Source organism: Macrobrachium nipponense, chromosome 24 (assembly GCF_015104395.2).
Source record: "Macrobrachium nipponense isolate FS-2020 chromosome 24, ASM1510439v2, whole genome shotgun sequence".
In the NCBI taxonomy this organism is placed as follows: Eukaryota; Metazoa; Arthropoda; class Malacostraca; order Decapoda; family Palaemonidae; genus Macrobrachium; species Macrobrachium nipponense.
Genome location: NC_061091.1, coordinates 27,299,618 through 27,326,977, shown reverse-complemented (window position 1 = coordinate 27,326,977; position 27,360 = coordinate 27,299,618). Strand labels below are relative to the sequence as shown.

The 27,360-nt window shown below is 37.5% G+C and overlaps 1 protein-coding gene across 3 annotated transcripts in view; it reads left to right on the top strand.

Annotated features, from left to right (window-relative positions):
• Positions 1–27,360, top strand: part of LOC135205535 (sugar transporter SWEET1-like) — a 92,537-nt gene that overhangs the window by 44,155 nt on the left and 21,022 nt on the right. Inside the window, exon 6 of one of the 3 annotated variants that reach the window (XM_064236290.1) lies at positions 18,488–19,504. The exons of 1 other annotated variant lie outside the window; for it this stretch is intronic. In XM_064236290.1, the coding sequence (XP_064092360.1) occupies positions 18,488–18,519 (32 nt within the window). In that variant the 3' untranslated portion in view covers positions 18,520–19,504. Of the gene's footprint in view, positions 1–11,098; positions 11,152–18,487; positions 19,505–27,360 lie in introns of those variants that run through there. One more of the 3 variants, XM_064236289.1, reaches the window with a different exon arrangement.

Here is a 27,360-nt window from a genome sequence, read left to right as displayed (position 1 = left end):
GTTTGTCTCCTCCAGAGGAAAGCGTACTTCTGAATTAGCAAGCGGAGACTCATCTAGACCCCGAGTTAGAAGTAAACTCGGAGGAGGAGTATCAAGGAAGAGAAGGACTGTCGAACTATAATGTTTTGACAGCCTTGCTTCTAGAGGAGTATGGAGACGACTTGACTCCTGTCTCTCCTCCTTCTCCGCGCTCTCTTTTCTCGAGTGCAAAGACGAAGAAATCTTCGTTTTTTCTTAGAATGAAGCCCGCCATTTCGATGAAGAGGGCTCTTCAGTCTTTAGACTCTTGGATGAAGTTGAAGAAGGAGTTAGTTAGAACGGTCTTCTGCATGCCTCCAGCGAGACTAGCTGGTAAAAGAGGCATTTGATATCAGACGGGAGAGAATATGGGTATTTCTCTTCCGTCTACGTCAGAAGCGGACTTTTCGACCTTAGTTGACGCTTCACGTAGACAAGGTTTGAACTCTGCCCGTATAACTTGGGGCATTTCAGAACTGGACCATCTCCTCAAGGGACTCTTTCATGTATTGGAAGTTTTCTCGTTCATTAACTGAGAAGGCGACTCAAAACCTTCTGACACAGTCAGTAAGGAAGAAGAAACCTGTAGACAGCCCCAAGAACACTGTCATTGTCTGATGAGGAGAAAGACCGGGCCTACAACCTGACACAGATGCGCTAGATGCGAACATATAGGACAGATCAGAGTGTCCGATGTGGACATTGCCAGACATCCTCGAGACTCTACCAAGCTCGAAGCTCCGGCAAGTGGGGAGGAGCCACCCAGGCGCGAGGAGCCACCCAGGCGCGAGGCGCCAGGCAGGCGCGAGGTACCAGCCAGCGGCGAAGCTCCAGGCAGGTGCAAGGCGCCACTCCAACCGGGCGCGAGACGCCAGCCAGGCGCGAAGCTCCAGGCAGGCGCAAGGCGCCAGGCAGGCACAAAGCGCCAACCTGGCGCGAGACACCAGCCAGGCGCGAGGCGCCAGGCAGGCACAAAGCGCCAACCTGGTGCGAGACGCCAGCCAGGCGCGAGGTGCCAGCCAGCCGCGAAGCTCCAGGCAGGCGCAAGGCGCCACTCCAACCAGGAGCTAGACGCCAGCCAGGCGCGAAGCTCCAGGCAGGGCGAGGCGCCAGGCAGGACAAAGCGCCAGCCAGCGAGCAGCCAGCCAGGCGACAGCAGCCAGCCAGGCTCTAGGCGCGAATCTCCAGCTAAGACGCGAAGCGTCATCCAGATGCGAGGCGCCAGTCAAGCGAAAGGTACCAGACAAGCGCTAGGCGCCAACCAAGAGCGAAGCACCAGCCAGGCGCGAGGTTCCTGCCAGGCTTCAGGCTTCAGTCGGGTGAGATCCATTTCAAGAAAGCCCTGGTCTTCTTTGAAACATGGAGATCTCCTAAGCACTTCATTAGTGACTCGATTCCTTCAAACAGCTGAGAATTAAAAGCGCAGGAAGTGCGCGCTTTTGCAAATTCTTGTTCTTTACATAACAATATGTCATATAAGACATATTAGCTGTGTTGTACGGTAGAGGCAACTCTGTGTTGACTTCTCATTACACAAAGGATGTCAAGTTAACCTACGAGAGATCCTTCTCTTTTGGTTTATTTATACGTTTCTGCGGATTAGCAGTTTAACGTGGGATAAGGAGCCGACACTGATCCTTAACTTTGAGTTAAAGTTTTTTAAACTTAGTGAAATTATTGGGGTTTTTGAAAGGAGTGTGGGGATAACTCTTTCCAATTTGAGCGCGAACCCTCGTGTTAGGATCAGGTGATCGGGATCGGTGTTGCGCTCCTTCATAAGGTGTATTGTCATATAAGTGGATCAGCACCCATTGACAAAGTCCTTTCAGGCTCTGCCGAGTAAGTGGATAAGACCCCTTCGGCAGACCCACAAGAACTCTTGGCCATAGATCACATATCTCGCTAAAGTTTCTTGAGGTGATGCAGACTACTGGGCAAACACCCACGAAGTCTACCACCTATCAGGTAGGAACCAAGGTTTTAATTATACCTACAACATATGTTGTTTACCTGTCTATTCCATATAGTAGCTGTCTCTTACCCTCCACCGAAGGGTGCCAATCAGCTATGTATATATCTGACAGGTAAGTTGATTGTATGAAAATGATATTGTTATGATACAATAAAGTTTCATACATACTTACCTGGCAGATATATACGATTAGGGCCCACCCAGCCTCCCCGCAAGGAGACAGGTGGCAAGAGAAAAAATATGATAGAAAACAGGAATGGTTCCTAATCCTGCCACCCAGGGCAGGACGGTAGATCACCTGACCTACCTGCAGCGTGTGCCGCGAAATTTGAATTTCTGTCGGGGACGACGGAGTCTTAGCTATGTATATATCTGCCAGGTAAGTATGTATGAAACTTTATTGTATCATAACAATATCATTTTTCCATTACATTAGTCCTTTATATTTATTTCTCATTGTTTTCTGTATGTAAAACTATATATTCTCTCTAAAATATATATTTTTAAAATATATTTTGGTGTCTGGAAAGGATTACGTGATTGGATTTACCTTCTTTCGGGAATTATCGCTTCAGTTTTTGTATGATTCAGACTTCATTAGGCTTTCTGGAATGAATTTCATACGAAATCCAAGGCTTCACTGTATCTTCTTGTGAGATATCATTTGCTGTCTGTAAAATACATCATATTTGGGAAAAATTTAATTTAAATACTACAATGGATCCCCGCTAGATCCCGGTTCAGCAATCTCTGATTCAATGCTTTGTTGTGTTTTCTGTGAAACTTATCACCAAATATATTATGGGAAAATTAACTTTGGTTAAAAATTGAATATACTATCTTAGTTTAAACAGACCACCGAGCTGATTAACAGCTCTCTTAGGGCTGGCCCGAAGGATTAGATTTTTATTTCTGTGGCTATGAACTAATTACAGTATAGTTACTTAGCAACGGGACCCACAGCTTATTGTGGGATCCGAACTACATTATATCGAGATATGAATTTCTAATCACCAGAAATAAATCTATATGGTTCAGCATGGGTGGTGGCAGGGAGCAAACTCTGGCTACCAGATTGATAGGCAAGTATGCAACTCACTCATCCAACGAAGAACTTGCTTCGCAGATTTTTTCTCAGAGTGGTATTCACTAATTACTATATTTTTATTTAATTTCCACGACTAAATACATTTTTTATCATAAAAGACTTTCTTCATTCGATCTTATTAATCCCATTGTATACCAGGTTCGGCCGCTCAAGTCAACTTTTTCCATCAATTCCTTGCATCTTCTTCCCCCAGTCCCACCTCACCCATATCCCTCCTCACCACATCCATCTATCTGATCCGCTGACCGCCCAGGCTCCTCCCCTGCACACTGGCATGTTGTTAGCTCTCTTGATTGGTTTCACCTCCTCTCTTCTTACTACATGGCCATAGTATTTCAGATGAGTTTCTCTAGCCTTTTTCTTAACATTACATATACCATACATTCTTCTTATATCTTGACTCTCCCTCCTTTCCAGTAGTGATATTCCTGCAATCCATCTCGCCATCCTCATCTGGTTCTTTCCAACAGTCCCTCCTCATTCCTCTTCAGTCCCCAAGTTTCTGTCCCCATATAGCAGTACAGGTCTGATAACTGTCTTATAAATCTCCATTTTGAGATTTAATGGCATTATCTTGTCTAAAACAACTCCAGTTACTTCTCTCCATTTTCACCATGCTTTTTTCACTCTCTCACTGCTTTCAGTACCTCCCTCCTCTGTTATTATTGATCACAAATAATTAAACTCAATGCTCTGCTTTAGCACTGTACCATCTTCCACTTGAATGTTTACTTCTTCATGTCCTTCTCTACTACTTAATCATTAACTATGTCTTTCCAAAGACAATGTCTACTTTCAATCCCTTCCTTTCTAGGGCTCATTTCCATGCTAAAAATCTTTCTTTGGTTCTTTTTCTGTGTCTGCTATAAAGAATAAATCATCAGGAAACATCAGTTCCAATGTTCTTTGTTATTCCTTAATTCTGATGTCAGTGTGTCTGTAACGATGAAGAACAAGAATGGACTCAGAGCTGATCCCTGATGGAACCAACTCCACAGGGAATGCCTCAGTCTCCCCATATTTTGTCTGTACAGGTTCTTACCCCTTTATACATCATTTTCACTAACCTTACCAACTTCTCTGGTATACTTCTCTCTTTCTCAAATACCAATAGACTACTCTTCATGATACGCGGTCATATACCTTTTCAGGATCCACAAAACACATGTAAACTTTCCTGTTTCCTTCTAGATACTTCTTTCGGACTTTACTATAGAAATAGTATCCACTGTGCTCTTTTCTTTCATAAACCCAAACTGCTGCTCATGTATATCTGTCAATTCTCTCAACCTTCCTTCTACTATTCTCTCTAGTATCTTCTTGAGTACATGCTCCAAAAGCTTTGTTCCTGTGAAGTTCTCACAGTTTAACGCATCTCCTTTTTGTTTGTACATTTTAATCATCCAACTATTGTTCCAGTCCTTTGGCAGTTCCTCTACACCCCAGATCTTTTCCAATAGTGTGTGCACCTACTCTTTGCCTAGATTTCCCAGTGCTTTAATCATTGCTATTGTTACCTCTGACTTTCATTCAGCTTTATTTATTTTTCCTGATGTTTGCTGTTGGTCCTTATACTGGAGGAACATTTTCCAGTTCTTCACACTCATTCTCATTGCGTAATAATCGTGAAAAGTAGGCTTTCCATCTACTCTTGACTTCCTCGTCCTTAGTTAAGGTATTTCCATTTTCATCTTTAATAATTCCTACCTCTACTACATCCTGCCTGTCTTTTCTCACTTCTGCAATCCTGTAGATTCTTTTCTCCCTCAGGTGTTCCCATATCTCATACCATTCTTTCCTGGCTTCTCCCTTTGCAGTTGCTACCACTCTCTTTGTTTCCCTCTTTGTCCATCTATATTCCTCTCTTGTTTGGTAGTTATCTTCTTCCCACCCTCTTCTGACTATACTCTTTTCTGTTTGAACCTCATGATTCCACCACCATGTTTCTTTTTCCTATTGCTGATTACCAGTTGTCCTCCCATACACCTCTGCTGCTGCTGGTACCACAATCTCTTTCATATCATCCCATATTTTTCCGGTGATTCTGACATTTCAATTACAAATCTCTCTCCTCTGGCTCTTTCCACTTTACTTCTGAACTCTCTTGCATTCTCCCCATTCAGCTTCCAAGTTTTAATCCTCCTATTCCTGGTCCAGGCTTTTCTTTTCATTATTGTTTTCAACCTAAAAGCTGCCACTACCAGTTTATGCTGAGCTACAACAGATTCATTTGGAATAACCTTACAATCCATAATGATTTCCTTGTCTTTCTTCCTAATCAAAACATAATCAGTTTGTGCCTCATTTTGTCCACTTTTGTATGTTACCAGATGACTTCTCTTTTTCTCAAACTGTGTATTCAAGACTACCAGATTCATAGCTTCTGCTAATTCCAATAATCTTTCACCCACCTGGTTTCTCCTTCCAAAACCTCTTCCTCCGTCAGAACTCTCACCAACATGGGCATTCATGTCCCCAGATAACACAAGTAGTTCACTTCTTGGAACTCTTTCGATATATTCTTCTAATCTCCCTCTGAATTCCTCCTCCTCTTTATGACACCTTGTTTATGACACCCTTGTTGAGGGGCATATGCTGAGATGATATGCCATACTCTCATCGTTCACAAACTTTACACCTATGAGCTTGTCACTGATGACACGCTACTGTAGCTTGATGCTTTGTATATATTGTCAATAGTGTATTTCTCTCTCTCCCTCTCTCTCTCTCTCTCTCTCTCTGTTACTGGTTGGGATGGTTAGAAGTAGCAAATCACACAGTGGGGTGTAAATAAAGAATATGTACCTACCGTATATTTCGGCCTATAAGTCGACCCTTTAGCCCAAAAAAATCATGCCAAAATAAGGGGGTCGACTTATCTAACGGTAACAAAAAGTGAATCTTTATTATTTTGGCATATCGGTACAGGAATCCAGGCTTTACAGTTGGCTAATAACAATGACAGCCTTGTTGAGGTAACTATGTATGTAAATACCAGTATTAAAAACATTTCACACTGTAATACGACAACAATATTACATTAGAACATCCATTACCTTAAATAAAATGAAAAAAATCAAAGTAACTTGAAGAAACCCCAATCGAACAGCAAGTGTAAACATTGCGTAGCCATTTGTAGTACAGTAATTGAGAAGGATGCGTTCACTCTGACAGTTTTGTATTTACCGGGGTATTATTCAAAAACATTTATGGTATGAAATCTTTATTTATCACTTTAAATAAAATAAAAAAAATTTGTATTTAATAGTAAATATGTATTTAAAATCCTTCAAAATTACTTGAGTCATCGTCATTTGAATTAAACAATTCATCAAACAAATTATCATTCATGGTTTCATCATAAGGATCCCAGTTTGAATCTGGTGAATCAACTGCAGGTTCGTTTTCCCTCAGAAGAGCCTGTTTTATGCCATAGATGAACCAATGGTCAAGGAATATTCCAACATAATTATAAAATACCGGCACGTCGTTTTAACAACTTAATCAAAACATTAACTTGAGTGGCAGTTTGTACATACATATAAACGTAAGCTGTTATGCAGCGTTAGTTAGCGCTTTGTTTGTTTACATTACACTCGAGTAACGTATCTTCCGTTTCGTCATTTCTAATCATATTTGCCGGTATTCATCTTTTATATATTACACAGATTTGTTAATATACCGAGTATATTACCTGTATTTCTTATGGTAAGTAGAGCAACATATGTACCGTAATAACATTCAGGTTATTTTATATGATACGTTTTACCCTGCTGCTCACATTTTTATAGGTCGACTAATATACCCGATATTAGTTAAAATCATAAAAATTTACTCAGAATTGGGGGGTCGACTTATCTTCCGGTCAACTTATACGCCGAAATATACGGTAATTGCTTATTGGCTCGTATCACAACACACTATTGGTTGCAAGGATTAGATGAGCCAATCTCAGAACAGGATTTGTTGCTGCTAGATGGTGAGTGGCTTAAAGCTCCGATGCTTCACTTTTTTTTTTTTTTTTCTTTTTTTTTTTTTTTTCTCAATTTTGCATTGCAAAGAGAACTGTGACCAGAGAGGGGCAAAAAGGCTTTTGATTTATGGACAGCTGTCTTGTCTTGCTCATAATATGCAGTCTCTCTCTCTCTCTCTCTCTCTCTCTCTCTCTCTCTCTCTCTCTCTCTCTCTCTCTCTCTCTCTCTCCATGACAATAGCTATTGGCTGGAAGGAGCCAGTCACACAGTAGGGTACCAGCTTTCCGTAATGCTCATTGGCTTGAAATAGGCAGTTACATAGTACAGTGGGCCTCTCGTATTCGTGTTCTGTGGATTCACGGACTCACACACTTGCGGATTTCTCTCTGGAACATCCCCCATTATTCGTGGGAATTCACTTATTCGCCTTATTTTTCTATAAGAAATATCCACAAATTCCTAGTTTTTTATAAGTCTTATCATAAAATGCACTTTTTGTGACAAAACCATTAAAAAATGCACTTTTCGTGATAAAACCATTAAAAAAAACAGGTATACAAATTTTCAGTGGGTTTTTCTTGAGTTTTAACTAACAAAATAGGCCATTTTAAACAATAGTATCGGAGCTCCAAATATTCGTGGGGGGGGGGGGGGGGTGTGTCTGGTACACATCCCTTGGGAGGACTACTGTATAAATATTTTTAGAGGGCGGTTTTCCAATATATGAAGGATTTTTGGTAATGAGGGGGCTTTGCGGCCCTAAACCTCATAAATATGGGGGTTTGACTGTATTTACTAATTAAAAACAAACCAAATGTTGGATTGTGGGTGTTCACTTCAAGGAGAGTAGTATCCTAGTAAAGTCATTTTTTCCCTATATCAGTCGCACTTGTTTGACATTTGAGTATTTGATGACATGGTCCATTCCTAGAGTGCAGAAAACTTATAATCAAATAATTGCGATTATCCAGTTTTCAACTAAAGTATCACTTGCTGAAAGCAAGTCCCTTATGAAACTTGTTTGAATCTTTAACAATTTCATTTTATTCAGTCATTAAATCTTAATAACTGTAACCTATTAAGTAAAAAATTTCAACAGAATTTAATGCACTTATGAACTAAGCCTTTGGGAAGCCATGCGAAACTTAAGAATGTTACATTTTAACTGACAACTCTGGTTCAACTTTGTGATTATGATGATGATAATGCAAACAACTAGCCCGTTCATTTTACTGAAACTGTGTCTGGTCAGGGATGCAAGAAGAAATCACCACTTTGTTATAAAAAGCCAGATACATAATGAGTTATGTATAACAACCAAAATACATAGCATATTTAAGTTATTGGCAAGTTGCAACACTCATTTTTCATGGTCTGAACATTGAAAGATGTCTGTGTTTGTGCTTTTCACTTGACCCTTTGTTTTCATTTGTTTATAATTTTGTCTGTCAGCATGGTGATGGTAAATGTTTGGTAATGAAATTTTTTCTTCTGTTTTTCTGTTTGTGTCCACTTACATGACATTTGAAATTTGCACACAGGTGTTGATTGCATTTGTGTTCCCACTTGTGTGGCATCTGTCATGTTTTTGCACTGGTGTTGGTTGTTTTTGATAAGTGTGTATTGGTGTTGGTTATATGTGTACCAAGCAGCTCCTTAACAAAATAATTATGAAGATGGGATTACCTGTTTAAGAATTCTTATCTCACCGTGTGCATTATACTGGCATGGTCAATCACTTTTCACTATAAAAAAGATTTGTTTTCATATCGTCTTTCTTGTCATGTAATTATTGTGATTTAGATGTAATTTAAAACATGATGCATTGCTATGGTTTGCTACAATAAACCAGTCCAGTTACAAGAAGTCCATTGACTGCACTTCACTTTTGTCTGTTCTCAGTAAGACTTCAGGTAACTTAATGTACACACTGCCTTGAGTAGACTGTCATTAAGTATATGATTTGTTATCTGTGTGATACAGTAGATACAGTCAGCACATACTTTGCAGCAATCAACTGCATCAAGAAATCAGTGAAACTTGGGAGATAGGGTTTACTGTATAAAAAAAATCAAACAAACAATTGCTCAGCAAAAGTCATATTTGTTTCATCACAGACCCATCAATTACGTGTAGCCAGCATTCCCTAGAGTTGTGGATGTATCCGTAATCACACAGATAAGGTCTTTTACCATATGGGGATTCAGGCAGGTGTCTGACTTGGCAAAGGGGAAAATTTGATGCAGAAGAATGTATTATGATGATTTTCTCATTGCCTTAGAATCCAACTTTTTGTCTCTGGTTACCATTCTGACTTTATTGAAACTAGATTGATCTGTTGGGTACCATTGCTATCATACAGATATTTTGCTATCTTTTCTGTTGGGTGTTTCAAAAAATTTATTGTTATTACTTGTTGAGGAATTAACAAGAATTTTCAAATATTTTTTTCATAAGGCACTGCTAAGCAAACCCTGTGTTCATCAGCTATGTTATTTCAAACTTTTCTTTTTTAACCTAAGCAAGCTTTGTGTTTGTGGCATAGGAAGCACAATATCTGCTCATCCTTCTGGATTTCTGGCAGGGTTCCTCATTTTCTGTTTTCACTCTTTCCTCATTGCATAATTGAATAATCTTTTCCTGTTTAAATACTCGTCAGCTACTTTTGCCAAAGATTCAGTTCTTCATTTTTATCGTATTCTTCCAACCATCTTCTGACTTTCTCGGCCAGTCTCAGATTATCCTTTCTTTGTTCATTCTGTTTGTTTAAGCACTGCTCTAAGGTACAGTTTCTATGTTTACCTACCTATCCAAGTTTGACAAAATCGTAATCACCTTATCACCGTCATCATATTTTGCAGAGGATACTTTCAATATCAAGACAAGGGTGGTGTTCAAGATTGCATCCTTCAGATGGCTAACTGTTTATTGTGAAATATTTGATATTTCCTATCCCAATTATTAAAACCTTGCAGTACTGTCATATTAAAAGTGCTCCTTTTGTTTTTCTTCTTGGTGGGATATATTCAAAGATAATTTATTCAAATTACCCACCCTTTAGTCTTTCTTATTACCAGATGGTGTAAGCTGAGTAACATTTGAAAACTCAGGACTCACCCAAAGAAATTTTTCTGATATGAGGTGACAGTCGGAGCACAGTTGAGTGCAAGGAGTTAGGTGGCTAAGTCTGGAGTCTAAAGTAACCAGATGAAAAGTAAAAGACATAAAGTAGTGTGTGGTAACTCCTTTTGGGGTGTGTAGCTACTGTTTCATAAAGTGTTCCCCAGAAGCCTTCACAGCTTCCATTGGACAAAGAAATCCTCCAGTTATTTTATGACAGTTAGTCTACGGATTTCTCTGTTAAGTAACTGTTTATTTCCATCGAATGGTGATGCTTGCATTTTCTCCATGCTTCTGTTTCCCCTAGTTTATTCTTTCTTTTCATGTTTCTGTATTTTCTTCCCTTTCTTTAATTCTGTTGTAGCTTCCTCACTTCATTTCCATTTCTTGTTTGTCCTCTTCTATTTTCGTTTTTCTTTGTCAGCTTATGCTACGTAAGATTGTGTTGATGCATGTTGACCGGCTTTTGCCTGATAAAAGAAAAAAATATTATTGAGTTGCTTTCAGATGTCATTCATTTTTTTTTTATTTTTAGTAAGTGGTGAAATCTGGAAAATAGGTTTGGGTAGAGATAGCTTCCAGTACTGCAATTTGAAAGAGGGATCTTCCATAAAATAATAACTTGCAACCGTGTTTCTGGAATTCTTAGTGTAGGTTTTCTACCTTTAGGTTCAGTGTTGTAGTTGTTTCCTGTTTTTTAATTTCACCACTTACACCGGTGAATGATGAAAGTATTTTTAAGTTGAGTAAGCTAAAGTATTTTTTATTATTAGACTCAGCCTTTCTGATATTCCTAAGAAGTAAAGTAAAAGTGTTTGGTATGTAACATCATGTGGTACTCATAGTAGTAAGTTTGTTCCAAAAGTACCTAATATTCCATGCTTAGACTGCCATTTCTTTTTGTAGGATTTAAAAGAACCAGTTATTCTGGCTTCTACGTTTAGAAACTGTGGTATGAAACCTTTGAAAAATTTAGAAGAAATTTGGTAATTGTAGAAAGTCAAAGGTTAGTAGTTAGCAAATTGAATTGACTTAAAGAAATTAGGCATGTGCATGTTTGACTTTTAAAGAAGTAGTGTTTCCCTTTGTGAAAATGCATACCTTACTGTATAGCTAAATATAAACCATAGTTTTACACTTGCCTTATTTCTGTGGAACATGGGAATGGTGCTGTTCTTCAGAGAATGGTGATTCATTATTAATTAGGATTAGGCTGCTAGTTGGAGGAAGTTGCCCATAGGATTCAGAAGAGTATAAGAACTACTACAAGAAGAGTGACTCAGTGGTTTCTAGCTACTGTCATTTCTAATTATTAAAATAAAAGACTAAAGTTATTCACATGAGTAACACCAGCATTAGTGAAACTAATATAGTTTTATGCAACAGTAACACCAGTACTTTTCATTAATTATTTTCATCGTGCTGTATTCTCTAAGTGAATGATTTAAACAAATGACATTTGGCAAATGCTGTTGATTTAGAAATCAAATCAGTGAGTAGGAACGTAGGGGTGGCGGCACTGATTGCTTAAATTATTTCCATGACTAAAAGGCAATTTAGGTTGTCCTAGTTTATTTTGTTTGTTTTATTCAAAAACTATTCATATATTTTGATTTAACATACCTTTGTGCCAGTAATAAGGCTTGTGAAAAGTTGTGTATTTTAAAACAATTTTACTAAAATGCCCTTTTTATTATTTGTAATGAAGAATTAAAAACCTGCCTGAGAGATACAAAAATACTTCTAATGGTGTCAAATAAATGTAAAACTGAGTTTTGAGTTGAGGATTTTTTTTATTTTAACTGCAGGTTTTAACTTCCGATGGAGATTGTGCAATTTAAAACGGAAGAGTTGTGGTGTGTTAAAGTTACTTTCAATAAAAACTTTTAACCAGTTCTTCTAGTCTAAATTTCTTTTCCTTTCCTTTTCAAATTCAGTTACTAGATCTGGTTTGTTTGCTCTTTCGCACCATATTTCATACCGTCATCAGGTTATTAACATGCATGGGTTTTTGATTTGTGAAGATATATATGTTGTGTTGGTTTTATTGATAATTAAGGACTGGGAAGACTAAGTTTTATTTTGGTGTTAACTAGTATAGCTTACTTCTTTTTATTATTGCAGGGCAGTCGCCCGGTTTATCAGCGGGAGTTGCGTTCCCAGGGGTGTGCCAATAAGCGAAAACTGCCATTAACCAAAACTAAAGTGATTTATGGGGACATAATTGGGCATATGGTGGTGATAACCAGTTTGCGCCATAAACACCCTTATGACACGCCATAAGAACCCTTATGGCGCCGATAACCAGAACTCGACTTGTTATGGCACCATAAATTGCCAATTTTATGGCGCTAGACAAGCACATAAAACCAGATTGCCATTAACCGAGTCTGCCAATAACCGGGGACTGCCTGTATGTAACTTACCAAGTAATTACATTGTTCACAGTTTTGTTTGGTGGCAGCTTGGAAATTTTGAAAATCTTGAAAATTTAGTGTTGGTGTAGGTGAACTAGACCCCGCCCACTTTCATGGTAAGAGAGGAACAACTTCAGCAGGGAGTTCGGTTGTTTTCTGCCGGCTCAATACTGAAGTTTAGTTGTGAGTGATCAGCATAGATTTTGGAATTTCGACACTTGGTGAAGCATTGGTAGCCTATGGCTTTGTATATTTGCCTGGTTCTCTTATCAAGAAAATTTGTTTTATGTTTTGGATTTTTTTTACTCAATTTTGATACTGATTAAGACTGATTGTGACTTATTTTTCAATATGTCTGACACTAGTGCTGCTAGCATAGTATATGTAGTATTGTAGCAAAGGCTGCAGTACTAGACTTACTAAAGAAAGGTATGATTCTCACACTTTGTGTATAGAGTGTGTAGGGGACAAGAGTGTTCAACTCACCAAACCTGTTACAAATGTTCAGCATGGGATGCAAAGAAGTGGAAAGTTTTGGGTTCCCATTTAGCAAAATTAGACAGGGATGGGAAGCATAAGGTGACCACTAGAGCCGAGACTAAGACAGTACATAGATTGCAAGACTATAGAAAATTCTGCTAATCCTTCCATTGATCATATCCATACTGTCTCTATGCCTGCTCCCTCTGTGTCACCTGTTCCCAGTCCTTTGAATTTTCAACCTTTTCCCTTACCCAGCTTCCCCACATCTGAACCTGACTCCCTTGCCAGCCTGAAGTAAAAAATTGTATGTAATTTCGGCATTAAGATGGTGTTAATTGTAGATCCAGTGACTCAATTAGTGATTTTGTTCGAGTCCTTTTGGACAAAGAGAAGAGTAAAAATGTTAGTGAAATGGCAGTGGCTGTTCGTCCTGCTGACACTCCTAGGCAAAGGTCACTGGCATACTCCCCTACATTATGAGCAGCCATACTGGAAGCCCAAGGGAGGTCTTGGGAGACAGTTGTCTCCTCAGTTGGACCTGTTGCTACGTCCTAGGTCATGACTAAGAATGGCCATTGGAAAGGCATCCAAATAGGAGTGAGTAGGCTGTCCTCGGGTTCCGAAGCTTCCAACCCTGAGAAGAGGTGCCAGGGTTGCTTTAGTGATGAATGACAGTCATTGAAAATGCCCCATTTGGACTTGGTCTACCCACCACCAGTGCTTTGCAAGAGATTGAGAGAGCCACTGCAGCAGCCTTCGTTTAGTTTCTGGGATTCCCCACAGCATTTTTATTCGGAACATCCTGTGCAGGAACCTAGGCATTCGTCTGCTCCGAGACGTTCCTCTTCCTCTCATGAGCACCCAATAGCAACAGTAGTGTCCAAGTCTCTAGTATGTCTGAGAGCTGTTTAGCACTTCATAACTCTCCAGTAGCAGAGTGCCCTACAGTGCCCAAGAGTTCACCACATGGACAGACTTTGCCTTCCTCAGAATGCTCACCATACCGTATTCTCCAACACGTTTGGTGTCAGATGCCAAACCTTTGGCAACAGCTAGCGCATCTGTTCTTACAGATCCTTTGTTAGTACAGTTGACCCTTGTTAAACTGGACCCCATTAATCCAGATATCGGATAAGACTGACACCGAAGATGGTCAGCCGATTTAATTAAAATATGTATGTTCGTCCACAATTTGTTATAGTTACTGCTCCTCCACTCGTCTTGTATGGTTTTCTTTTTATTTACCAAAGGTAAATATACTTTTCATTTATATTTTTATTTTTTTATGTACGGTTATGTATTTATACCTTACTAAACTAAAATGTTTTTAACTTGTAAATGCTTTAACTTATGCACAGTACGTACAGTCATTACAACATGCTGTTGTCATGAAGGGCAGAAAGTACCGTTGCCAACAGTTTTACCTATTTGCTGCCTGGCTATTAGCTACAGTATGATGCTTTGTGTTTTTAGGGAAGAAAGATATGACAAAGGTAAACTTTACGAAGACAACAGCAGAGTTACTGAACAATACTTGTGTTTACATGGCAAATGACATGAGAGAGAGAGAAATTGTCAGTTCCTCCATGCAACTTAATTCTATTATCATTTTATGTTTCAATAATTTTGATGGAAGGAATTCATTCTACCGTAGCCAACAGTTTTACCTATTTGCTGCTTGGCTATTAGCTACAGTATGATGCTTTGTATGTTTTTAGGAAAGAAAGATATGACAAAGGTAAACTTTACGAAGACAAAAGCAGAGTTACTGAACAATACTTGTGTTTACATGGCAAATGACATGAGAGAAAGAGAAATTGTCAGTTCCTCCATGCAACTTAATTCTATTATCATTTTATGTTTCAATAATTTTGATGGAAGGAATTCATTCTATTCTTCATGTAATAAGTAAAGTAAAATACATACACTATTAAAAACTACATATTGTCTTCAAAACATAAGCTACAGTATGATGCTTTGTATGTTTTTAAGAAAGAAAGATATGACAAAGTTGAACTTTATGAAGACAAAAGCAAAGTTACTGAACAATACTTGAGTTTGCATGGCAAATGACATGAGAGAGAGAGAGAGAAATTCTCAGTTCCTCCATGCAACTTAATTCTATTATCATTTTTGTGTTTTATGTTTCAGCAATATTGATGGAAGGAATTCATTCTGTTCATCATGTATGTAATAAGTAGAATACATACACTATTAAAAACTACACATTGTCTTCAAAACACAATCACTTACAGACAGAATACAGATAAAATGTAATTTGTCAGCTGGTTGCCATGGTGATCTGTTAGCCATTGAAAGCCCTCTACTTCTGTTCTAGTATTTATAGACATTTTGATATCAAAATACGACTGCAAAATGTTGGCGACATTAGTAACAATAAAGAACAACCCTCTCCAAGATCGATATGGTGAAATGTATTTTGAAGTCTTACTATCATTAAAATTTACAAGTTGAATTACAATTACGTACTGTATATGCCAGCGTGTAAGGCAACCTTTTAACTATAAAAATCTCCTCCAAAATGGGGGTCATCTTATATGCTGAGTACAAAAAGCAAATCTTAAAATCTGCTGAGATTTTCAATGATACGCTAACCCCTGAAGTGTCAATAGTTGTGTCAATAGTTAACTAGCATCACAACTATTGACACTGTAAAAAAAAACATGTAATAATGGTAAAAACCACAGCTATTGATACTGTCAACAAAATAACTGTAATTACCATGGATAATTACTATAATTAGACGTTAGGATGAGCGAGCTATCACTTTGGTGTACGTGTACAATCTCTCTCCGTAATTCTCAAAACCAAAAACTTCTATAAACCTAAATATTTTCTGGATGAAATAATCTAGTATTTGCAAAAATAAACATATTCCAGAATATAAACATTGTCATCCTACACTATTTGCATTTAGTATTGTTTACATTTTCAAAATCTCAGCTGATTGACTACAGTAATACCCCGAACTTATGCAATTTGAGTTGCGCGAATTTTCATTGGAACCTAACTAATTATCATACGCGGGTTCTTCACATTGGTGCGAACATTTGCGAATCCTCTAGAAACACCCAAAAGCCTGCAGAAGTGTTTGTTTGATTATTATGTAAATTTTTAAGTTTTAAAGCCTTTCTGTATAAAATTTTATTAAAAATATATTATTTTTATTTTTGTACATGCATAAATATGATACAAAGGTAATTACAGCGCCTACAGTTAATGTATGTACGCACTTTTACAAGATGCAATACCCATTCACAAAGTTACTGCACTTTTCAAAGATGGTATCCCTTCAGAAACTAATTTCTGAAGTATGTATAGTATACTAATTTATGTTTTCATGCTTTTAAGCATAAAATCAGTATAAACATTCTGTGTATACTATTTATATTTTTGAAAATATATACAAAGGCAGTAAATAATTCAGTGTTTGTCACCATATAAGACCTTCATGATCAACTAGTAAAACATATGAGAGACATAACAGAGTTGTTGTTCTGTGAAAATTACTATCTTGACCTCCGAGAAAATATTGGTACAATCTGTATGTACTATGTTACGTAATTACAGCACACACGGTTAATGTACTTTCAGAAGATGTGATCACATTCACACTTTTTAAAGATGATACCCCTCCAGAGTTTTACCTTGCATGACATACGTATTACTCTCTCTCCTCTCCCTCCTCTCTCTTCTCTCTCTCTCTCTCTCTCTCTCTCTCTCTCTCTCTCTCTCTCTCTTCTCATAGTCAGTCTTCACACTAGTGCATGATTTTAAACTGATTGAATTTTACCTTCACCCTCTGCAAACATTACGTATGTGCATAGTACATGTTTGCTTTATTTCATTGAATTGTGTACCTACCCCTTTGTTGTAACAGACTTATGAAGTTTACCTAGTGACCAAAGAAAACTTCTTTTACTCTAAGGAAAAAAGAAAATGGCATCCCATGGATTAGGGTAATGTTTTAGTATACTACGAAAATGGATACGTGTGTACGTAGTAGTTCCTGTAACTATTTTTACGTCAACCAGTTATTTATTTTTTAAGGGTAATGTATTAAACTAACTTTTAAATCAAATTACAGTAACTTTATTTCATTTAAAAGTTAGCTTAATACTTTTTACACATTTTTGTAGTTAAAGCCCAAGAAATTAGAGCTGTCACTACCTCACTGGCTTTTAAACATAACTTGTCTTTATCTACAATTCCTCAGTTCACCTATTGAAGATGTCTTTATCTACAATTCCTCAGTTCACCTATTGAAGGTGTCTTTATCTACAATTCCTCAGTTCACCTATTGAAGGTGTCTTTATCTACAATTCCTCAGTTCACCTATTGAAGGTGTAAATCAGTGTTTGTGTTACATTTATTTGGTTGAAATGAGATGGTGTTTGAAAATTGCAGTACCCTGGATCCATTGTCATTGGCTTGCCAAGGTTGGTTTTTAAGGTAATGAAGCATAAGAAAGGTATTTACCTCAATTCCTCTTAACTCTTTGCCTTGATATAGGGTGTTGAGTCTTGGGGGCCTGGGAGTACCATGTACAGAAAGGACTCGCCTGTTTTTAGAGGATGGATGGTGGGTTTTTAATTTTGTGTAGGTTACAGTGTTGTCTGGTTTGTTTACGTATTGTTGTACTGCGCCCAGGGCAAGGGCACTTTTTGATGCTTTGCTAGCCATCGGAATACTCCACTGCAAAGCTCCCCATGCCACTACAGGTTAAGATGAGCACCAACCAGGGGCAGTATCTTCCTGCTGTAGCTCTCTTACCAGGTAAGGTTACAACAAGCATTTGACCAATGCTAGTGACATTTTTGTTTTAAATTCATTCTTTCATTACTGATTTTGAGTAGAATATATCCATGTATCTTACCTTCTGTCAGTGTGGGATTCAGCCATCTTATATGAAAATGATATTTTCATAAAATTAAGTTTCATATGTATACTTAACAAGTAATTACAGAATGGGAACCCTCCCTCCTCCACTCTCATGGACATAGGGTACAAACAAATTGAGTTCTTCAGCTTTGTTGTACCAATACGTCCCCAAAAGTGGGTGGGGCTAGTTACCTACTATAAAACGAGAAGTGCTACCGCAAATTTCAAAATTTAAGCTGCTGTATGAGTTGAAACATTAGCTATGTTAATTGCTAAATGTACATGAAACGTAATTTTATGAAAATATAATTTTGAGAAAATATTAAATAATTGGATGATAATTTTTTTTATTGAATAATTGAAATAGTATTGTAGTAAAATACTGTGCATGAAATTGTCATCCCTTCAGAAATGTACTTTTAAGAAGTTCCTTCGATTATGTTTACCATTTCTGACGCTGGTACAAAAAAGTGAATCTATGTTGACTTTTCAGGAGAACGCATAGCTGATTCAAGACCGGTCTAGTCTCCTGTTGAAAAGAAGTGTGCGACCTTCGACAAAACCCACAAGTTTTATAGGAATACTTTTCCAGTTGATATGCAATTTGCACAGGAAAAGTATAAATGTCAGAGTGATGTAACAAGCAGACATTTCAATCAACTATTAAAGCAAAAGAATAAACAAAAGTACGTAATGCCATATCAAAGAGAGAAAGAAAATCTTCCAGCAGGTAAATTTACATAAAGGTACTTAATTTTCAACAAAATATTTTTCATGTTAAAATAAGACATATATTTTTTATAATGGCTTCCAGTGAAACCCTTCTTAGAAATGCAAGCTCTCTGGGGTTGCAGTTATGATTTTTCATAGGTTTTAGTGTGTTTGAAAAGGGTCTGTGAACCTTTCTGTGATCTACTAGTGCTAATAATACAGCTTTTCCAAACTGATGTTTTCCCTTGAGTGCTGTGTAAAATGAGGTACTATTTGTGTTGTAAACATCTCAAATACAGAGAAAGTAGTTGCCATTGCATTTGCCATGATGAATTAAGAGAAGGTCAGAAGAATTAAGTGAATGAGAACTAATATTTAACTGTATTATATATTTTCAAAGCTGATAAAGTACAACCTATTTTTTTTAACTATGCAGAAGTGAATATTGGAATTAAAATTGCATGCGTTGAATTGAATCAGCATCACCTTTATTAAAATACCATATTTATTCATATTTCTCCAAGATCATTTTGTAAGATTATTTAATAGATTCTTATATTTTATTACTGTTCATATATTCAGAGGTCATAGAAGGCTGTCAGCTCTGTTAATGTTAACTGTTGTTTTGGTTAGCACTTCCTGTGCTGGGGATTTGCAGTGTGCTTTTTTTATCAATTTATTTCTGGTTTTTTATCACTGTTTTCAAGATGTTTTCAGGTTACGGTATGGCGTTGAGTTGTAATTACTGATGTTTGTTACCAGGTTTGGTGCTGTTGTCATATTTGGAATATTTTAGTATTAGTTATAATGGACTGCGAGATTTAAGCAGTAACATGTTATCCATAAGTGTCATGCATTTTGACTCTGTGTGTCTGTTCAACTACTTAATAATAATTTACATGATAATTTACGTGGAAAGAGTGATGTAAATGGCTGAGTCCATTTTGGTAAACAGTATAAAGTAATTCATGATACAGTACTGCAGATGTTTGTGAGATTGTTGAGTTATACATTGTTTATGTACACTTGATTTATACCCAGTGTGATTGACTGTACTGTCGTGGGATTTTAAATGTCTGTTGAATGCAGTGATTCTTTGGTCAGCTTCTGTAAGTAAGCAAATAGATCCCAATGAAAGTGTAATGAATAATTTCACAGACTGTTCATAGATCAAAAATTAAATTATCTCTCAGTCAGGATCATAGAGCGTCTGTCACTGGAGTGGTGATCGGCCTGTCAAATGTGTGACCTCGAGCAGCCGTATTGAAAGGTCTCAGTCCAGCTCATGGTACTATACTTTATTACTTTTGTTATTTTTAATGTTATTATTATTATTATTATTAGTGGACATAATTTCACAGACAAAAATTATCTTACAAAAACAGTTTTCTAAGCACTTCAACCATTATGGTCAAGGCCTAAACAATGCTCTTGGATCTAAGCAGTGTCAAGCATAAATGGTTCATGTAAATTACAGGATTTCCTTAACATACAGTCACTAAGCACTAACTAAACAGTAATGTCCAATCACTATACACTAACATTCACAATACTCCTTCACTTACTAAACACTCACAGTTACTATACACTCAAACTTAACAACAATCACACTCAATAACACTAAACACTTACTGAATAGTCAACACTCTAGGCACTCACTATACACTAAACGCTCACTAAACTCATAAAACACTTAAGCACTCATAAATACTCACTATATCACAAACACTCTGTAAATATTCACTAAACATTCACTTAATCCTAAACATTCATTAAACACTAATAATCACTAAGCACTCACTATACACTAAACATTCACCAGGTATTCACTCCTACACTAAACACTCATTAAATGTTTACAAAGCATTCGTGATACACTTAACACTCGCTAAACTCTAAACATTCATTAAACATTAAATACTCACACTCACTAAACCCTAAATACTCATTAAACCCCTAAACACTAAAGTGAATGAGCACCCACGCATCACTCATTAAACACCAAATAAACACTTACACCCTAAATATTCACTAAACACTAACAGTCATAAGAAATTTACTAAACACTCACTAAACATTCACTGCATACTTACTAAGCATTCACCAAACACAAACATTCACTAAATCCTAAACACTCGCCAAACATTCACTGAATACTTACACACTAAACATTCACTAAACCCTAAAGTTTACTCAATGAATGCTTATGCACTAAACATTTGTTAAACTAACATTCACAAAACATTTTCACTAAACTCTAAACACTTGCTAAACATTCACTGAACACTGAATACTTACACACAAAACACTAACATGCACAAAACCTTCACTAAACACTAATCACAATAAACATTCACTAAATCCTAAACACTCACTAAACATTCACTGAATTATGCTTATGCACCAAACATTCATTAAACACTAACATTCACAAAACATTTTCACTAAACTCTTAAACACTTGCTAAACATTCACCAAACACTTAACATTCACAAGACATTCACTAATCACTCACTAAACATTCATTGATTACTTACACACTAAACATTTATAAAACATTCATTAAAACCCTAGACTAACTAAACATTCACTGATTACTTACATAATAAAGATTCAATAACATTCACAAAACCCTAAACACTCAGTGAATATTCACTAAACCCTAAACTAAAATATTCACTAAACATTTACTCATAAACATTTAATAAACAGTTACTCACTAAACCATAAACATTTGCTAAACATTTACTCATTGAATATTAACAATAAAAAAATTCAAAATCACACTTAATTCCCTGATCAATTTGCAGGTTACCAGACCTTTAATAATGGCTGCAAGGCCTTGCAGCGCTCCCCTGGTGGAAGACCACTGAACTATGTAGTACTGGTATAGAGATCGCAACTCTAGGTATATACCCTCTATGGTCAGGATTCCTTATGTGGTCAGTGCAAAGTTTGAACCACAGGGATTGGCGAGTGTTGCACTCTGTATGAATAACATGACTGTTTTTCTCTCATTGTTAATAATCATTACTTATGTGCACCTCTCTACAGTTTTCTTCTTCTTCTTCTTCCCAGCTGGTTCCCATTTTTATATGGGGTCACCGTTTCAGATGAGCCGTTTCCATCTATTTCTATCCTGCGCTTCTGCCTCATCAATGCCCTTCTCTTGTAAGTCTCCTCTCACACAGTCCTTCCATCTCTTTCTTGGTTTCCCTCTACTTCCTTGAACCTCCATCCCCATAGTATGTCTCCCAGCGGGTCCTCATCTCTCCTCAACAGGTGTCCTTACCATCTTCAGCCTCCCCTCCTGCACTTTCTTTGATACTTCCACCACCTTAGTCGACCCCTTATGTAGTCATTTCTGACTGATCATATCCTCTCTTGTCACCCCAGACATCCACCTAAGCATTCTCATTTCTGCCACATCCATCTTCTTCTGCTCTGTTTTTCTCATGCTTGCTGTTTCCGTACCATACAGCATTGCTGTTCTTACCACCATCTTGTGAAATTTTCCTTTTAACCTAAGCAGTACTCTTTTGTCACAAAGAACTCCAGAGGCCGCTCTCCAGTTGTTCCAGCCTGCCTGTACCCGATGTTTTACTTCTTCTTCCATACTTCCAGCATTAAAAAAAGATCCTAAATACTTAAACTTATCAACTCTCTCTATTCGCTCTCCACCAAACTGAATACTTTCTCTATCATCCCCCTCAGTGGTGGTACACATATATTCTGTCTTAGATCTACTTATTCTCATTCCTCTGTCCTCCAGTACTTGTCTCCATCTTTCAAATTTCATTTCCAGAATTTCCCTGCTCTCTGCACTCATAACAATATCATCCTCATACAATATGTTCCATGGTACTGCCTCCCTTACTTCCTCTATTATAACATCCATCACTATGTTAAAGATAAATGGGCTCAGAGCCAACCCCTGGTGTAATCCTACTCTCACCCCAAAACCCTCTGTCTCCCCAACACTGCTGCTCACTCTGATAAATACATTCCGGTACATCTCTCGTATCAATCGCACATACTTCTCTGGCACCATCTTCTCCCTCAGACTCCTCCATACCTCTTGTCTCGGGACTCGATCATAAGCCTTTTCAAGGTCAATGAATACCATATGTAGGTCCCTTTGCCTTTCCCCGAATTTCTCCATTAGTTGCCTCAGACAAAATATACCATCTGTTGTTCCCCTTCCCTTCATAAATCCCATCTGCTTTCTACCTATTTGTACTTCTTCTCTCAGTCTAGCACCTATCATCCTTTCCCGTATCTTCAAAGTGTGGGACATCAATTTAATGCCCCTATAATTACCACACTCTTGGACATTGCCTTTCCCTTTAAAATTGGGATCAATATACTCCCATGCCACTCATTTGGTATCTTTTCCTGTTCAAGGATCTTTATCATAAGATCGTACAGTATATCCATTCCTTCATCTCCTAATGCTTTCCATGCCTCCACAGGAATCGTGCCTGGTCCAGTTGTCTTCCCATTTTTCATCTTCTTCAGTGCATTTAGTACCTCTTGCCTAGAAAACCTCATGACCAAGCCAATGTTCACTTGCCCATCCTCTCTTATTAGTCTATTATTTTCTTCATTTAACAAATGTTCAAAATATTTCTTTCCATTCTCTTCACAATGTCTTCTCCTTTCCTAAGTACTACACCCATCTTGATCTTTTATTTGTTTGATATGTGTAATATCTTTGGTGCTCTTATTTCTAGCCTTTGATAGCTTGATCATCATCTTTAATCCTTCCTTTGTCCCCAGCTCATTATACATCATCATACGACTTTGCTTTAGCTTGGGCTACCACCTTTTTCACCGCCTTATTTTTCTTTGAACCTATCTCTGTCTTCCACTGACTGTGACTCTTCCCATCTTTTCTTTGCCTCCTTCTTATCTTTTACTACTTTCTCAGTGTCTTCATCCCACCACCAACTCTCCTTTTCTTCCCATATGATACCAGATGTCTCTCCTAGCAGCTCCTTTCCATGCCTTCTTATTACTGCTGCATTTCGTGCCCACCATTCTAGAACATCTTCAATCTCTAAATCAATATCCTCCTAAACCCTCCTCTTAAACTCTCTCTTCTTATCCCCTTCCTTCTCTAATTTGTACCATTTAATTTTCCTTATCATTTAGCTTTGGTTTTTTCTTTTCCTTTCCCTTTTTAACTTCAAAGAATCCATACAGCAGCATTCTGTGTTGGGCGGCTACATGGTCGCCTGGAATAACTTTGCAGTTCTTGACCTCCACCAGCTTTATCCTTTTATACAGGAAGTAGTCTATCTGGGAGCATCTTCCCCCACTCCTATATGTTATTAGGTGTTCCCTTTTCTTCTTAAAGAATGTGTTTACTATTGCCATGCCGAATGACACAGCAAAGTCCACTACACTCTCTCCTTCTGGGTTTCTCTCCCCAATTCCATGGCCCCCATGCACGCGACCAATCGCCTCATTTTCACTTCCGACATGGCCTTTCAAATCTGCCCCCACTATCACCCTCTCATGTTCTTCCAGTTCTTGCATTATTCCATCCATGTCTCTCCAGAAATTTCCCTTCTCTTCTTCTGTGCAACCAACTTGTGGTGCATATGCACTTATAATATTCAGAATCTCTCCTACATAACATATCTTCAGTCTGATGATACGGTAATTCTTTCTATGTACTTCTATCACTGTATTCTTCAGTTCACTAAACAGTACTATGCCAACTCCATTTCTACCTTGTTTATTTGCTCCACTATAGTATAGCTTATATCCATCACCCAACTCTTTAGCTTTATTTCCTTTCCGTCGGGTTTCTTGCACGCACATAACATCTTTCTTTTCTCTCATCAAGTCAGCCAATTCTCTACCTCTCCCAGTCATGGACCCAATATTAAACTGACATACTCTAAACCCAACGTGAGCTCGCTTCTTTAGCTGCACCCGCTCTTGATGCAGTAGCCCTTGCCTTATCACAGAGTTAGGGCGATGTCTCTGTGCGTCGTTTACGGAGTACGCCCTAGCATTACCTCTTTCCATATTTCGGCTCATTCCATTTTTAGGTTTTGGCACAGATTTTTACAGCCGGATGCCCTTCTTGACACCAACCCTCCGTATTTATCCGGGCTTGGGACCGGCACCCATAAGGACTTGTTTGTCCCCCCAGGTGGCTAGGTTGCACCTCTCTACAGTTGTATAAGCAACTAATCTTATTGCTTACACCTTCAATCCAAAATTAGTTTTTGTTCCATTCATCATTCAATATTATATTAGTGTCATGAGACATGGCTACTTATCCACATGTTTCTGAAGCTACCAGTTAACCTCACTCCATTAAGAATACTACAGTGGTACCTCAACATACGAAAGGCTCAACTTACGAAAAACTCGAGATACGAAAGCAAATACGAAAAATTTTACAGCTCTACATACGAAAAGTTTTCAAGATACGAAAGGTTGTTGCTGTAAAGTCCCAAGATTCGCCCGGGCGGCACAACGAGAACAATAATTTTAAAACTCCCACGCCGCCAGCTGAGTAAACTCGCCACCATCTCCGCTCTCCCATTGGTTCCTGATGCTAGTCACCCATAAGATCCTGCTCTCCTATTGGTCAGCATCTACCCCTGTGCTTTTAAGTATTCTATTGGTAAAAGGATGCTGTAAATTGAAAAACGTATTCATGCAATACATTTAATAAAAAAAAACATTAGGTAAAGATAGAATAAAGAATAGAAATGAATGTTTATTATACTGTTTGGTAGTTTCAGTAGTTGAAGAGATAATGAAAATTTATGGCTTACTGTGTAAAGTGATTGCTTGGCGATCGTTTGATACTCGTAAGTGCTGGATGTAAACAGAAGTTTGGAAGGTTTTTTTTTTTTTTTTTGTTTATTATAGTTAATGGTTACTTAATAATTATTTGAAATGAGTACATGCAATACATTTAATAAAAAAATTGTGAATTAGATATCATAAATATAAAATAAATCAGACTGCCAACAAATACGTATTTTTTTAGAATTTTCTTCTTTCTGTTTAATATTACATTACGTAATATGTTTCATTATAGCTGTCAGTAACTCGGTATCTCCATTAGGTAAAGATAGAATAAAGAAAAGAAATGAATGGTTATTATACTATTTGGTAGTTTCATTAGTTGAAGAGAGATACTAATGAAAATTTATGGCTTACTGTGTCCTAGGAAAAGTGATTGCTTGGCGTTCGTTCGGTACTCGTAAGACGGTAAGAGCTGAATGTAAACAATCGGTTGGAAGGTTTGTTTGTGTATTATTATGTTAATGATTAATTAATAATTATTTGAAATGAGTACATACTGATTATTTATACATTTTATTGGCATATTCTAAGCTTTTAGCTGCTTAGGTTTAGATGTCAGAATCATAGACTAGGCTACAGTAGCAACCGCTAACATAGGCTAGGCTTATTGCTAAGGGACATATGCTAAAATCCTAATATATGCAGTAAAAATGGGGTTGAACATTACATGCAGTTGAATATTACTCAAGTATTTACAGTATTTTGCCTTTTTGGAGTCATATTTCTTCCGTCGGATCAGCGTCGTAACCCTAGAACATGTGTTTTAGGCCTGGAAATATAATTTACTGGGGTGTTTTTGGAGGGCTTGGAACGGATTAGCCATTTTACATGTAAAATGTGGTCCAAGATACGAAAACCTCATGATACGAAGGGCGCCTCGGAACGGATTAATTTCGTATCTCAAAGTACTACTGTACGTAGATAGCTGGTCTTACTTGTCATCCTATTCTTAGTTATATTTTCTATTCATCATGTTGTTTTATACATTTTCAAGTCTTCCATTATATATACCTTTAGCTTAGTTAGCTCTTCCACATTACTGCCTATTGCCAAGACAGTTTGGCCTTTTTATTTTGACGTTTTGTCCATGACTTGCTGTACATGTACTAAGATTTTTCCATCAACTAGTTTGTCCTCATGGCATTATTTTGTAGTGAGGCATCTTGTCTTATTGTATAACTTTGGAGTAAGACGACCCTTATTGGTATCTTAGTCCTATCCCTTTACGTACTTTGTTTTTATCCTCTCCATCCATTTTATAGGGTTAGTTTTCCTTTTCAGCGTAATGGCCCTTCCCCGTTTTTATTGATTTCATTTTTTTTTTTCATAAGAGTTAATATGAGTAGAAACTTTTAGAGTGCATAAGCCATGGATGTGACCAAGGCCATCCTTCTGAAGCTGGTCTTCAGAGCAAACCTAAGGAATTTCAGCAGTCATTCACGAACCATATTCTGGGACTGTAGCATGCCCTGGAAGGCGAAGTGAAACTATGGTAATAAAATTTGCACATTCAATACTGGACTTGTATTGTAGATGGTATGATACTGTCAAGAGATCTTATACTTCTTTTATCCAGGACTTGCTTTCATTTGCAGGCTGTAGGCGGTATTCCTCTGCCACTTGTTGAGTTTTATAAACAAAACAAAAGGAGCTTTTATTAGTTCCATTGGAGATTGACAAGAGCCCTAGGTTGATTTAATATAAGCTTGACTCTAGTTAAGACCTGTCATCAAGCAGTCTCTCCATAAAGTACCCTAGTCACTTTGAAAGGAACAATACCTATATAAGGTTGCTATTTTTTCTTTTAAGTATTTTCAA